General features: G+C 44.0%; 1 protein-coding gene across 1 annotated transcript in view; it reads left to right on the top strand.

The window, feature by feature from the left end:
- CTSC (cathepsin C) overlaps window positions 1-15,019 on the top strand; it is a 47,965-nt gene extending 32,946 nt beyond the window's left edge. The window contains exons 5-7 of the mRNA XM_074983940.1: window positions 3,137-3,252; window positions 10,888-11,019; window positions 14,159-15,019. Coding sequence (XP_074840041.1) covers window positions 3,137-3,252; window positions 10,888-11,019; window positions 14,159-14,661 — 751 coding nt within the window. The 3' untranslated portion in view covers window positions 14,662-15,019. The remainder of the gene's footprint in view (window positions 1-3,136; window positions 3,253-10,887; window positions 11,020-14,158) is intronic.
- Window positions 15,020-16,027: the final 1,008 nt, after the last annotated feature.

The raw sequence follows: 16,027 nt of genomic DNA, 5'->3' as shown, positions 1-16,027 counted from the left end.
ATAAAAGAAACTTGCCTTAGTGTTGGGTGAAGGCTCCTGCTGAGGCATGTCTAGCAGGCTCTGGGTGTAATGGCAGCTCCCAGCCTCGACTCCTCTGATGGCTCCTCTTCTAGGCAGAGGGAGCCTGGCTGGGGGTGGGATTGGCGGTGGGGGTAGTTTGAAGTCCTGAGAGACAGCAAGGGAAAGGGATGTAGGACTGAGGCATAGGCAGAGGACAAGGAGTCCATTGTGCCCACCCCCCACCCCAATATCTGCAAGCTTGGAACCGTCCTGCTTCACCTGCATAGGCAGGGAGGGAGGGGGCAAGAATGGTGGGGTGGGGGAAAGAGGCAGTGGGGAAGTGAGGTGGGACGGGGCAAGGGGAAGAGGTGGGGGATGGAAGAGTTAGGGGGATGGGCCAGGGCAGGAGGAAGAGAAGGGGTCAAGGGAATGGGGTGAAGGAGAGGGAAGGGCTGGGTCTGGGGTGGGCAGTGGTGAATGGAAGGGGATGGAATAGAAGGAGGCAGTGGAAATGAGGACATAGGACAGGGCTGGGGTAAAAGTAGGGCAGTATTTAAATCCATGGCTCATTGGAGCCCTGTGCGAGTATATTCTGGTGCCCAGGTCAGCTGGTACCTTGTTCCACAGTGTCACTGGTGGGCACTGCTCCTGAGCATCTGCTCTCGCTGTGCTCCAGGCAATACTGAGGCTGCAGCTATTGTGGGCTCACCTACTGTGGCAGCTGCCCAGGAGTTTGCAACTTGAGGCTGCAGGTTGCGGCAGCTGCTGTGCTGAGGGCAGGGGCCAGAGTGCACTAAGCCGAATTTGGGGGCTCCAGCAGCTTCTGTCCTGCCTTACCTTGTGCTCCCCTTGCATGGTGTAACTTCACTATTTATGCTTTGCAGTCTAATCTTGCTTATTATGGCTCACGGTGCATAATAAAATTACGCTGACATTAATTTTAAAGTAAGAATGACAAGACATACCTCCTTTGTTCCTTTAAAGCAAATTTTTTTAAAAAATTGAGTTATGCAGCTTGGGGGCCCTGGGCCAACTTCCCCTTTTGCCTTTGTGTTTATCCACCACTGCGCTTGACTGTGGCTGGCATGTGGGTTGCACATTACCAGGAAGTTGTGTCCTGCAGCTGTTACACTGCTCTGCATGGTACTCCACCTAACAAGCTGTAATTAAGAGAGGGAAGCTCAAAGCTCTCAGGCGAAACCTTCCTGGAACTGTGATGTCTGTATTAGGCTGTGGAACAGTCTCTCAAGGGAAATCCCATGGTTTGGGACCTTTAAAAAGAGACTGGACTAATCATGCTGTAAGGAGCAGCCCTGTGTTGCCAGGGAGATAGGCTGAGACAGGATGACCACAGAGGGCTTTTTCACCTCTATAATTTCTTCCCGCTATTCTGGGAGTACAAACTCTGGTACTAAAGACCTGGTTCCTGGATCCCAGAGTGCTGGAATGGTGAATTCATGCCCAGGCATGCAACTCCTACAGAGCCAATAGTGCCGATCCTGCTGTTAATACAGCTGTGTGCAGGCCCTCTTGTGTTTAGCGAAACTCTTCCATTCCGGGGTTGAGTGCTGTATTATGAGCATGCCTTCTGAGACGGCTCTCCTGCTCTGTGGGACCCAGTGTGCTGGTCATGTGACTTTTTGGCACTCACACCTTGTTAGATGTATCTCATTACGCTGGCAGTACTAGGTCCTTGGGGCAATGAGAACATTGTGCTAGGACAGTAGTGTCCAAAACCAATTGAACCGATCGCCACATGATCCCCCTGCCAGGCGCTGCCCCCACAACCTTACTCTGCTGCCACCAGGCACCCTCCCTCTCCCACAGCCAGGCATCCTACCCCCATCCCTGGTGACTTATCAGAGCCTCCGCCAAAGCCAGGCTGCAAGAGCCGCCCAGCCCAGAGCCACACCACCCGAGCCTCTGAGCCATGCCTCCCGAGCCACCTTGCCCAGCCCACCCTGGAGAGCCACACCATGCTGCCCAGCCCCAAGCCATCCCATGGCCTGAGCAAGCTGCAGGAGGATCCACCTCTGCTTCCGCCACCAGGCTTGTTACACCAAGTGGTGGGACACATGCGTGAAGGTCAGAGGGTGTTCCACATGTTAGAGCCACATTTCCCACTTCTAGCTGTCCAGTTCACCACATGCAGCGAACTGACGGCGTATTGGAAATGTGAATGCCGAGAATATTGCCCTAGTGTGATGGTCACTCTGGGCAGTTAATGGGAATGCTCCATTCCTGCGTGTCGTAGCCCTGTTGATCCCAGGATATTGGCAAGGCAAGGTGGGTGAGGTAATATCTTTTATTGGCTCAGCCTCAACCTTCTATGCTAATACAGAGCTCTTCTGGTCCGTATGCCTGGAAGCTTGTCTCTCTCCCCAACAGGTGGCAGTCCAGTAAAATACTGTGTCACCTATCTTGTCTTTCTAATGTGAATACTGTCATTATGGCCTTGCTGTGTGCATCCTAGTGTACCAAGAGTGTGAATCTTGGCCACCAGAGGAGGAGTGTAAATTTTAATGCTAGTAGCCTATTGTTTAGCTCTCACTCCACTATGTGCTCCAGAGTTTTAATTTGAGCATGTCTCCTGGTGCCAGTCCAGGAAGGCAGTGGAGTTTGGAAATACAGAGAACCTGCGGCCAGCATTCATGGGTGGGCACCATGCTCAGGGGTTGCTGTGGTCAAGAGGCAATGAGCAGGGTAGGGCTGAGATGTGAGGCCATGGAATGGAGCTTGGGGAAATATGTGTGAGACAGCAGGGCCCAAGAGCAGTCGGGGAGAGTCCTCTGCCACTTTGGCTTGGCCTCACCCATTTTTCCAAAAGTTTCGTCTTTCTGGGTTCCCCACAGTGACTTGGCTATTTGAGCAGCTGCTGTGGCTCTTACCACAACCCCACTCTGGCTTTCAGGACCTTTGAGTAGAGAAGGAGCAGGGTGTGATGGCTTATTGTGACGGGGATGTAGTGGGCCCAGAGGTTCTTTGTGCCCAGGGCCCCAATCTTAATCTGCCTCTGTTGCTAGGAAGTAGCGTATGGAAGGAAAATTGCTAGAGGTGTCAGTTACTCGTACAATCTCTTTTCCGCTACACAATGTGATGGTGTGATAATGTCAAATGTACGTTCTTTGTGTTTTAGACCGAACCCTGCACCTCTAACACCTGAAATAGTCAAACAAGTTTCAGGTTTGCCAGAATACTGGGACTGGAGGAACATTAATGGTGTCAACTATGTCAGTCCTGTACGAAACCAAGGTATGAGTTTTTTTGTAATCTCCACAATGCGACTGTCTGCAAAAATCACCTCTTGCTAAATCTGTTGCATGTCCGTAGGATGACAGGTATGAATTTGCTTTGCTCTGTGCAGTAGGCAGCAGAACACTCCTGAGATACTAATCCTCTGTGAGGGCTTGGAAAAGATTTGGCTCTTAATACTACCTGCCAGAGTAGAAGATAGTATGTCCTGTCAGATGATATGGCTCAGTGCAGGAATTAAAGTCAGTTACCTTGGCTTTCTATGTGGAGATTGCTAACAAATTCTGTTTGTCCGAACTGTCATTGTGATGAATCTCTGCCCACCGCAATCTCAGAATTGATACAGCGCAAGTTCAGTTATCAATTTTCTGCTAATTGCTACTGGCAGCATGTTATCATAGGATTTTAACCAATAATCCCTTGAAGGCATGTTTATACCACCCTCAAGTCTCATTACTGAAATCATTTTAGCAATAATTAGTTACATGACAGATCTGTTACAGAAATAGGTGTTTGTTTATGCTTTGAAAAAGTGGAGACACTGATAAACATCTGATACCACCTGCCCCTCCAAAAAAACAAAATGCTGCTACTGGAAAGCCTTCCCCTCACTCCTACACTGGTAAAGACATTCCTTAGCTTAGTTTAAAGGTTCAGTTGTGCTATTATTTATTGGTTCAGAATCTCCTCATGAGGCACATAGTGTAGAATGCTGCTGTGTAATGCTGTAATGCTGTTTCCTTGAACCATTGGTTGTGTGTGTGTGTGTACATGTACACTGAAGAGTTCCTTCCTAACACTGTTGTGTGTGTGTGTGTGTGTGTGTACACATATATACTGAAGAATTCCTTCCCTACAGGGTTTTGAGAGTGAGGGAGAGGAGATGGAGGAAGAACAGGGTTGATGCAGTGAAAGAGATCTGGTTCACAGTCTGATATTGGAAACACCTACACAGACATTACCAACACCTAACTGGTGTAAAGGACTGTGTTTCCCTCAAACCTTTAGTTCACTGGAGAAATCTGGTATCATTCCTTCTTCATTCAGTGGGTAACAAGATCTAAGACCTCCTCTTCCTGAAGCAGCATTGTAAATGTGTTTTCAGTATGAGAACTCTTCCCTTTGTTGTCTTCAGGGATGCAAGTTGCCCAAGCCTCCTTGTGTTATGCTGAGAAAGCACCCAAAAACAGTGAAAAGGAATTCAAGCAGAGTGGGTTCGCATGTCATATTCAGCCATAAATGAGCATCTTTGGTACCCTGAAGAGCCAAAAGAAAACGTTATTAATATGTCAAGTTGCAGAGGGGTCAATAAAAATAATGAGGAGTCTGGTAGCACCTTAAAAACTAACAAATATATTTGGGCGTAAGCTTTCATGGGCTGGAGCAGCACCCAAGTAAATTTGTTAGTCTTTAAGGTGCCACTGGACTCCTCATTATTGATTCGCATAGTGCTGATATTCCAAATAATCATGTCTGTTCCAATAACCAGCTGTTGTAGATTTGCACAGACATCAATGGCTGTGAATAGTTATTGGTGAAACAATGGCACTGCATGCATATTTAGATGCGGAACATTTGAAAATGCCCAAGAGTCTAACAGAGCCAAGAGCAATAAGAAGCATGTGTTTCCAGACAGCTAGTTACGCTAGACAAACCTTGCACATGCAAAGCTGTGGGGACACTGCTGCATTCATGGCTTTCTCCATATATGTACTGTTAGAACCATGTAACTGCTACTGTTGTCCCAAATGGACAAGCGTTTCATAGGAAGAGTGCAGTCTTTGAAGCTATTCCTTCAAAATTGCTGGGCAGGCCTCCAGCCACAGTTTTCTTGGGTTGTAGTCTTTATATCTGCTATATTATATCTGTATTCCCCAGTCTGCATTCTCCAGACACCTTTTTTAAGCAACCTCCTTTACTTGTGATTCAGTCTAGTAGGTGAATTCCTGTACGCTTTAATACAAGCTAACTTTAAGTGACAAAGGTCTGGGGTACATGCCAGAGTTAGGTCAATATAAAGAGGGGAGCTGAGAGAAAGGCTGTGGGGAAAGCTGGGCTCTTAGCCTCTCCACCCATCCTTTCTTAAGTTGGTAGAAGCCCTGCTGGCGAATATGCCCACCACTGAGAGAGGGAGGGCAGTGTGGCCATGAACCACCCCATAATTACTGCAGTGGCTGTAAGTCGACCTAAAGTAGCTCAGTTTGAAACTACAAGCAAACAGCACAAACAGGAACTCTAATATAAATTAAGTTTCAGTGAAATCAGTGTCCCAGAAACCCTTTCCTCCTGTGTCCCTAGTTTATGTGTCTTCTGCAGAAGAGGATACATTGTTTGAGAGGCTGCATTGCTCTCATCTGTTGTTTGCAGTTTCTACTGTGGAGAAATGCTGCTGGACAATTCTATCACAGTAACCTATTTATCCTGGAGAGTTAGGATTCGCAGTAAATAGTCTCTTCTCTGGCTCTTGTAATCTACCTCTCAGACCAGAGTACGTGGGAAAATAGAGTGACCTACTGATTCCTCACCTAAAGGCATTTTATGCCCTTTAATCATTTCATTTTTCATCATTTAATGATCATTTTGTCACAGTCTGAGTGGAATCTGATGCAGTTAAGTCTGTGATTGACTTGGAATTGAATTTGTGGGGTGCATCACACAGGCAACAGTTCCAACAATTATCTCCAATCTGTACTGATTTTACGTTTCTTTGTGGGTGTCATATTAGAGGCTTCCCAGAGTGTGCTGTTGCCATTAATAGGGGAGAATGTTTTTATTTTTTTAAAGTTACTTCCAGGATAACGGTTACAATTATGGACCCTTATGAGGCGTGGCCAGCTATGGTTTGGCCAGTCAGCATACAATGCTATGATTGTGTAAGAATGGGTGCCATCTTTCACCCAGCAGTGTGATCAGAAAGCAGCTTCCATCCCTTTTCCCCTTTCAGACAAGCATCCAACATCTTAATGTTGAATAACAGTACAATTTTATAAAGTCTGGCTTTTGTAGTAGCCCTGCGTGATCCCCTCCTACATGAGACATGAGGTAGTTTGTTTTTCTGTTCCCAAAGTCTCATTCCTTTTTTAAGTTTTGCAGTGTTTTCCTTTGGTTCGTGACAGTGGATAAGTCAATTGGGGTCCTTGGTGAGGAAAGGTAGTTAGAATAAGACCTCCACTAAGCAAGTCCCATGGTGCAGTGAAGCAACTTCTCCTTTATCACAGAAAATACTGAGAGGGGATGAAGCAGCTAAAACTAAAAGACAACATAAGAACATAAGAATAGCCATACTGGGTCAGACCATAGGCCCAACAAGCCCAGTATCCCGTCTACCAACAGTGGCCAATTCCAGTTGCCCCAGAGGGAATGAATCAAGTGATCAGTTCCCTGTCTCCCTTTTCCAGCCTCTTGGAAACAGAGGCCAGGGACACCATCCATGCCCATACTGGCTAATAGCCATTGATGGACCTGTGCCCCATGAATTTATCTAGTTCTTTTTTAAACTTTACTATAGTCTTGGCTTTCACAACATTCTCTGGCAAGGAGTTCCACAGGCTAACTGTACATTGTGTGAAAAAATATTTCCTATTGTTAGTTTTAAACCTTCTGCCTATTAATTTCATTTGGTGACCCCTAGTTCTTGTGTTGTGAGAAGGAGTAAATAACAATTCCTTATCTATTTTCTCCACACCAGTCACAATTTTATATACCTCTATCATATCTCCCCCCTTAATTGTCTTTTTTCCAAACTAAAGAGTCCCAGTCTCATTGATCTCTCCTCATATGGCAGACGCTCCATACCCCTAATCATTTTGTTGCCCTTTTCTGAACCTTTTCCAATTCCAATATATCTTTTTTGAGATGGGGTGACCACATTTGTAGGCACTATTCCAGATGTGGACGTAGCGTGAATTTATATAAAGGTAATATGATATTTTCTGTCTAATTATCTGGTCCTTTCTTAATCATTCCCAACATTTTGTTAGCTTTTTTGACTGCCACTGCACACTGAGTGGATGTCTTCAGAGAACTATCCACAGTGACTCCAAGATCTCTTCCTTGAGTGGTAACAACTAAGTCAGACCCCATCATTTTATATGTATAGTTGGGATTGTATTTTCCAAAGTGCATTACTCTGCATTTATCAACATTGAATTTCATCTGCTACTATGTTGCCCAATCACCCAATTTATTAAGATCCTTTTGTAACTCTTCACAGTCTGCTTGGACCTTAACTATTTGGACTAGTTTTGTGTCATCTGCAAATTTTGCCACCTCTCTGTTTATCTCTTTTTCCAGATCATTTATCAGTATGTTGAATAGGACTGGTACCAGCACAGATCCCTGGGGAACACCACTATTTACCTCTCTCCATTCTGAAAACTGACCATTTATTCCTTCCCTTTGTTTCCGATCTTTTAGCCAGTTACCAGTCCAAAAGAGGACCTTCCCTCTTATCCCATGACAGTTAACTTTGCTTAATAGCCTTTGGTGAGGGGCCTTGTCAAAGGCTTTCTGAAAATCTAAGTACACTACAACCATAGGATCCCCCCTGTCCACATGCTTGTTGACCCTTTCAAAAAATTCTAATAGATTGATGAGGCACGACTTCTCTTTACAAAAGCCACGTTGACTCTTCCCCAACAAATTATGTTCATCAATGTGTATGACAGTTCTGTTCTTTCTTAGAGTTTCAATCAGTTTGCCCAGTACTGAAGTCAGACTGACTGGCCTGTAGTTGCCAGGATCACTTCCAGAGCCCTTTTTAAAGATTGGCGTCACATTAGCTATCCTCCAGTCATCTGGAACAGACACTGATTTAAATGATAGGTTACAAACTACAGTTAGTAGTTCTGCAATTTCACTTTTGAGTTCCGTCAGAACTCTCAGGTGAATATCATCTGGCCCTGGTGACTTATTACTGTTTAGTTTATCAATTTGTTCCAATACCTCTTCTAATGACACCTCAATCTGAGACAGTTCATCAGATTTGTTACCTGAAAAGAATTGTTCAGGTTTAGGAATCTCCCTCACATCCTCAGCCGTAAATACTGATGCAAAGAAATCATTTAGTTTCTCTGCAATTGCCTTATCATCCTTGAGTGCTCCTTGAGCATATCGATCATCCAGTGGCCCTACTGGTTGTTTAGCAGGTTTCCTCCTTCTGATGTACTTAAAAATTTTTTTGCTGTTACTTTTTGACTCTCTAGCTAGCTGTTCTTCAAATTCTTTTTTGGCCTTCCTAATTATATTTTTACACTTTACTTGGCAGAGTTTGTGTTCCTTTCTATTTTCCTCACTAGGATTTAACTTCCATTTTTTAAAGGATGCCTTTTTGTCTCTCACTGCCTCTTTTACTTTATTGTTTAACCACGGTGGGACTTCTTTGGTTCTCTTACAACGCTTCCTAAATTGGGGTATTCATTTAAGTTGAGCCTCTATTATGGTGTCTTTAAAAAGTTTCCATGCAGCTGGCATGGATTTCACTTTAGGTACTGTACCTTTTAATTTCCATTTAACTAACTTCCTCATTTTTGTGTAATCCCCGTTTCTGAAATTAAACACTGCAGTCATGGGCCTCTGTAGTATTTTCCCAGCCACAGGAATATTAAATTTAATTATATTATGGTCACTATTACCAAGCAGTCCAGAAATATTCACCTCTTGGACCAGATCCTGTGCTCCACTTAGGACTACATCCATAATTGCCTCTCCTCTTGTGGGTTCCAGGACTAGCTGTTCTAAGAAGCAGTCATTTAAGGTGTCAAGATACTTTACCTCAGCTTCCCATCCTGAGGTGACATGTACCCAGTCTGTATGTGGATAGCTGAAATCCCCTATTATTATTGGGTTTTTTATTTTGATAGCCTCCCTAATCTCCTTGAGCATTTCACGGTCACTATCACAATTCTGATCAGGTGGTCAGTAATATAACCCTACCATTATATTCTTATTATTCAAGCGTGGGATTACTATCCAGAGAGATTCTGTGGAACAGTTTGGTTCATTTTTTGTTATTACTTCATTTGATTTTACACTTTCTTTAACATATACTGCCCCCCTCCCGCCCCCAGCGCGACCTGTTCTGTCCTTCCGATAAATTTTGTACCCTGGTATTACTGTGTCCCATTGATTATCCTCATTCCACCAAGTTTCTGTGATACCTAGTATATCAATATCTTCATTTAATATGTGACACTCTAGTTCACCCATCTTATTATTTAGACTTCTAGCATTTGCATATAAGCACTTAAAGGACTTGTCACTCTTTAGCTGCCTGTCATTACATGATGTAATTGAAAGGGACTCTGTTATACTTGACTGTTCTTCATCAGATACTACCTTTGTTGTGGTGTAAAAAATGATACTAGGTGACTTTTATCAGAGGGTTAGACACGTTAGTCTGCATGCGCAGAAACAACAAGATGTCCTGTGGCGCCTTATAGACTAACCGACTTACTGGAGCATAAGCTTCTGTGGGCAAAGACCCACTCCGTCAGATCCCTGTAGTGGAAATTCCAGAGGCAGGTAACTTTAACTAGGTGACTTTCCCTAGTTATGTGCCACCAGAGGACAAATACTCTGACAAGCCCCAGAGCAGGACTGCATACTGCTTGATAAGTATCAGAGAGGTGGCCGAGTTAGTCTGTATCTTCAAAAACAAGAAGTCCTGTGGCACCTTATAGACTAACAGATATTTTGGAGCATAAGCTTTCGTGGGTAAAGACCCGTTCCGTCAGATGCATGAGTTGGAGGGTGTCAGAGAAGGATTTAAAGAGGGGGTCTTACTAAAAGGGAGGGCAAGAGCTGACAGGGTCTATTCAGTCAGGGTGGATATGGGCTGAATAGACCTTGTCCGTTCTGGCCCTCCTCTTTACTGAGACCCTCTGTATAAATCTTCCTCTGAAACCCCCAACCTCATGCATCTGATGAAGCGGGTCTTTGCCCATGAAAGCTTATGCTCCAAAATATCTGTCATACTGCTTGATAGAATCTCAAAGTCCACAATATTAAACCTCACACTTACATTTCCAGACTCTAAAACAAGACATTATTTTAGAAGCAGCAGTGTCAGTGAAGTATTATAGTGTGAAACCATGGCTCTAAATACACTAACGTGTGGAGGATATCTTGACTTCTGTGTCCAGAGCTGAACTGACACAGGTCAAAGGACAGTTCTTAAGAGGGACTTGTAAAAAGTAATTTCAGAGAGTCAGTTCTGAGCACCCACCGTAACATGCTAACAGATATTCTCTGTTGGACCATTCGGTGGCAACAGCTCAGCAATTGTGCAGCTGTTAAAATTAGACAATTAAAAAGTTAAAAATGTTTAATAAGAGAAAATAATACTTCTTTGTCTTGCTGTGTCCTCCTAGGAGGCATCAAACTTGCTTCATTGCCACAGCTGATCCTTCAAGGGTTTTGTTAATAATGAATGCAGAAGGACTATTTTGTGCATATGTTTAAGCATATTTAAGTAGCTTTCTTGACCTGCAGCACAACATTCAGGGAAGCTATAGACCATGTCAGAGCAGGGTTGGCTTGATTCAGCAGCCTGTGCAATGCATGGTCACCTCTCTTGAGAGCCCCCATGTTTTGTTTAGTAATTTACTGATGTTCTGTATTTCCTGTTTCCCTCAGCATCATGTGGCAGCTGCTATGCATTTGCTTCTATGGGTATGTTGGAGGCAAGAATTCGTATCCGCACTAACAATTCTCAGACACCAATCTTCAGTCCTCAGCAAGTCGTGTCCTGCAGCAATTATTCTCAAGGTGAGTGTGCTGGAGACATTCCCCTGTTATTGGGAAGATGGGGGTATAACAGGCTCTCACCAGGGTGCCATCTGGAACTGGGGTACCACTGAACCTTTTAATGCATAGTCTGGGCTCCCTCTCATCCTATACTTCTGTGACAAGCTGCAGGCCTGCTCCTGGCCCTACATTTTCACCAGTATTCATGCAGTAGGGACATACCCAGCTGCAGTTACATGTGGACTCTTTGACCAGCAACTGCATGAACCAATAATAAAGAGGCTACAGCCAAAATAATCACCAGCTCCCCAGGCATGCTTTTCTTCCCCTCCCTTCTGTCATCCCCACATGGGAGTATAAACCCAAAATTATACCATCTTGCACTGCACTGTGCAGTGTAAGCTCTTAGATGTCACACACACACCCCCCCATGTGGAGAGGAAAGGCAACAGGTGCTTGAGCTAAGATTCCAAAGCACTTCATTCCAAATTCACTGGTTTAGATCAAAACATAAAATAAAATGTATTCAACACAAGGTAGATTTTAAGTGGTTATAAATGATGGCAAAAAGATCAAAGCAGATTAACTAGTTAAAACAAATATGCATACTAAGCTTAACATACCAGAAAGATAGGATTTGAAATTAACAGTGTCTCAGCCTGACTGACAATACAAGCAGGCTGCAGATTCTTGAGGCACAAACCATGCTTGCTTTTGTAGCATGGAATCCCCAGGGTTTTTTCATACACGGGGTAGAAATCCCATTATCCTAGTTCCAGCACTTTTCCCAGTTCAGTCTCTGTTCCTCAGGTGTTCACAGGACTCTTCCTGTGTGGGGAATGAAGAAAAATAGATTGTCACTACCTGCTTTGTATAGCTTAGCATATGGTGGGAACTCTTTGGCCCAAACTCAGAGTCATGTGGTCCAATCACATGACCTTATGGAGTCATAGCAGCCATTACTTACAAGCTGTCTGGAATGCCCTCTGGAAGGCTCACCAGGTGGGGAATAAGCTTCCTGTAATGCCTTTTCTTTTCCCTAATGGACCATTGTCTTGAATAGGCCCTTTCCAGCCTAGACCGAAAATATCTTGTCTAGTGGTCTTCATGGAGGTGTAACTTATTTGAAATGCAGATACTATCCGTATGACTTCAGATAACCAAAAAAGCTGCATGCATATAGATTGGATAATCATCTTCAGCAAATCATAACTTTTCCAGTGACATCTTGGCCGTGTGTACACTAGCCCCAAACTTCAAAATGGCTAGGCAAATGGCCATTTCGAAGTTTACTAATGAAGCGCTGAAATACATATTCAGCGCTTCATTAGCATGCGGGCGGCCGCAGCACTTCGAAATTGACGCAGCTCGCGTCATATGTATGTATCTGTCATATACAATGGGGGTGGTGTCCTCCCTCCTAAAAGTGAGTCGCACGGTCTGCAAACAATGGATCACATAAGGGCCATGTCTACACTAGCCCCAAACTTCGAAATGGCCATGCAAATGGCCATTTCTAAGTTTACTAATGAAGCGCTGAAATACACATTCAGCGCTTCATTAGCATGCGGGCAGCCACGGCACTTCGAAATTGACGTGCCTCGCCGCCGCGCGGCTCGTCCCATCGGGGCTCCTTTTCGAAAGGACCCCGCCTACTTCGAAGTCCCCTTATTCCTATGAGCAGATGGGAATAAGGGGACTTCGAAGTAGCTGGGGTCCTTTCGAAAAGGAGCCCCGTCAGGACGAGCCGCGCGGCGGCGAGGCACGTCAATTTCGAAGTGCCGTGGCTGCCCGCATGCTAATGAAGCGCTGAATGTGTATTTCAGCGCTTCATTAGTAAACTTAGAAATGGCCATTTGCATGGCCATTTCGAAGTTTGGGGCTAGTGTAGACATGGCCCTTATGTGATCCATTGTTTGCAAAACATATCATAATTATGCCACAATGATATGATCAACATATCACTGTGAAGAATATGGGGTGCAATGCCAATGTGAGAGATACCCCCAAAGATATTGTAACTGCAGCAGATGAAGAGTTGACTGTCTCTTCTAATTGATTGGTAACCATTTTTATAAGCCTCTCTGTGATCTGGGTGTGGGAAGATCATTTTCTGTGAAATCACTGCCTCAGAAAGCCAAAGTATTGGAGCAAGTTTCCTTCATGATTGAAAGAGGGGGTTAATTTGTGAGTGTGACATGTTTAGGACTACATTTTGTGGTAGCTGTCTTCTGGGACTCTAGCATAACGGGTTCAGGTTTCATTCCAGGATCATTGAGTCATGTTGCTGGATGCATAGGATTGTTGTATTGAAATAGAGCCACTGGTGGTTTAACACTAGCTAGAGGTCTGTGGAGACTTGCTGATCATTTGTTGTCTGCAGTCCTGCTTCTCCAGCTGCTTGTTCAGGCATCCGAGTGCTTCATTGTAAACAGCCTTAGATGACAACAGAAAGCAGATGGAAACAAGGGTAAGGAGCCTGTCTAGGGGAATGCTGTGTACTTCAGGAGGTGCTCGGAGGTGCGATACACTTGCAGGAGAGTGGAGTTGGGTAACATGTCCAGGGGAGTTAGGAGAAGGCCACCAGGATGGGTAACACATCTTGAGAGAACGGAACAAAATGTTCCTCAAGCATCTGTGGAGGAGGAAAAACAGATGGACAGATGGAACGGAACAGAAGGAAGAGCAAAAAGCAGCAGACCGTGCGACTCACTTTTAGGAGGGAGGACACCACCCCCATTGTATATGACAGATACATACATATTTACATATTTTTTTCCTGGTGTTAGTTTCCATGTAAGGAATTGCTGTGGTTACCAGGGGTACGTCTTACTGTCGCAAATGGTTGTGAAGTAGGGAAGAGGAAGTTAAGGTGGTCCACTTTCTGAGCTTGAGACCCCATGTTTAGGGTATTAAATCAATGTTAGGTATTTCCTCTTGCTGTCAGGTGAGAGGTGAAAGCAGTTCCCTTTTAGTTGTAAGCTATATTAGCCATGTTCAGTCTGATACAAAATATTGGGGATAATAAAGCCTTGTAACTTTAAAAATAAAATGGACTTGCAAAATTGTGACCAGAACCTGGTTCAAAAGACTGGCAGGTTCCTCTCCCATCCCAAAAAGATCATTTGCAAGGACTAACCATGTTTTCCTACTGTTTCAGGTTGTGATGGTGGATTCCCGTACCTCATTGCAGGGAAATACATCCAAGATTTTGGTGTGGTTGAGGAAGAGTGTTTCCCCTACATCGGTGTGGATTCTCCATGCACTCTTAAGCGGAACTGTTACCACTACTATACGTCTGAGTACCACTATGTTGGAGGGTTTTATGGAGCCTGCAATGAAGCCCTGATGAGGCTTGAACTTGTCCTACATGGGCCAATGGCTGTTGCTTTTGAAGTTTATGGTGATTTCATGCTGTATAGAGAAGGAATCTACCATCACACTGGGCTTCAGGATGAGTTCAACCCCTTTGAGTTGACCAATCATGCTGTGTTGCTTGTGGGCTATGGCAAAGATCCACATACTGGTGAGAAGTTCTGGATAGTGAAAAACAGCTGGGGAAGCTCCTGGGGAGAAAATGGTTACTTCAGAATACGCCGGGGCACTGATGAATGTGCAATTGAAAGTATAGCAGTGGCTGCAACTCCAGTTCCAAAATTATAAAGCAAAATTCTTTTCCCCAGTGCCTCATTTCTGAGAAGCAAGCTCCTGAGGCACAAGATTGTACTGATTATATTGTGTACTTGGAAAATTTTATTGCAGTGTTTTAAAGCTTAAGAATGAGTTTTAATGAGATTTCTTTCAGCATAAAGGGAGCCGTTTTCACTCTTTACTGCTAAGGACACTTCAGAATTCTACTCTTTAGTTTACGATGCAGAAAGGTACACTTTCTGTATACAGAAGCTGGCAGTAAATTCTCTAAGAACACAATTGCCCTTAAATTAACAATAGTGGTGGATGTCCATCATTGAATAAAGCCCGTTTCTTTTTTTTTTTAAATTTCTCCTTGGACAATCTGAAACTAGATCTCAGAAGGAAATGGTTGTTACAATAATCTATAATTACTTAAAGGTACACTTCTTAAAATATTGTGCCTTACTCCTGGGAAATCAGGGAAGTATTTTAAATTTGGGCATCTTAAGTGTGTATCAGAATGTGATTACACTGTGACTAAAGGGAAATTTTAAAGCTTTAAATGTTTGGCACACATGCAAGCAAAATGTCAGATGTCAAACTCACTGAACTTCAAAGTTTTTGTTTTATGTATTGGCCTTTCACTGCATTTGTGTGGCATTTTTTGAAGTTTTTCTTTTTTTTAAATGAATGTCATTTCAATTCAATTCCAAGCTGATCCTCAGTAAAAATCTGACTCCCTTACTGTGGGAGTTGCTCCTTACTCAAGTTGATGTCTTTTTATTGCTATGACCTACACCAGCATCTTCAAAATTGAGAAGGGGTGTTCAGATATTTTAGAGTAAAGAAGATTTGGGGGTGGGTGAGGAAGGGAAATTATAGATCATCTCTCCTCCAGCTGGTTTTGTTCTGTGTTGATTCTTACGCTGCATGGAGTTGCTCTTCAGTGCAAGCAAAGTCTTTCTGCAGCACCAAGCACAGTGGAGTCTAGTCTATGATTAGAGCTTCATGGTGGTATGGCATAATAATCTGTACATGGATGTGAATGTGGCTGTGCCAGCTGTAATCCCTGGACCAACCTGTAATACCTCCAGAGCACCTGCCCAATGTCCATATGTAGGTTAAAAAAAGGAATCCCTTAATAGATGTGAGCATAGACAGTCCTCCTCTGCAAGGGGAGATGCCATATAGTGTCTTCCTTCAACTAGACAAGAATCACGTAGCAGATTTATAGCAGGATTCTTACCATTGCAGGATTATCCTCCATTCTGTCCCCTTAAGTGACTCATACTTTATTACCAGGCATGCAACTGAAAGTGCCTCGTGACTTGTATTACAGTAGCCCCAGAGAGACAGCGGCCCCCAGTGCACTTCAGAAACGTGGCAAAATGGTTCC

This window comes from Carettochelys insculpta, chromosome 1, assembly GCF_033958435.1.
Source record: "Carettochelys insculpta isolate YL-2023 chromosome 1, ASM3395843v1, whole genome shotgun sequence".
Lineage (NCBI taxonomy): Eukaryota > Metazoa > Chordata > Testudines > Carettochelyidae > Carettochelys > Carettochelys insculpta.
Note: the sequence above shows the minus strand (reverse complement) of the source record. Positions and strands in the feature narration are given on the sequence as shown.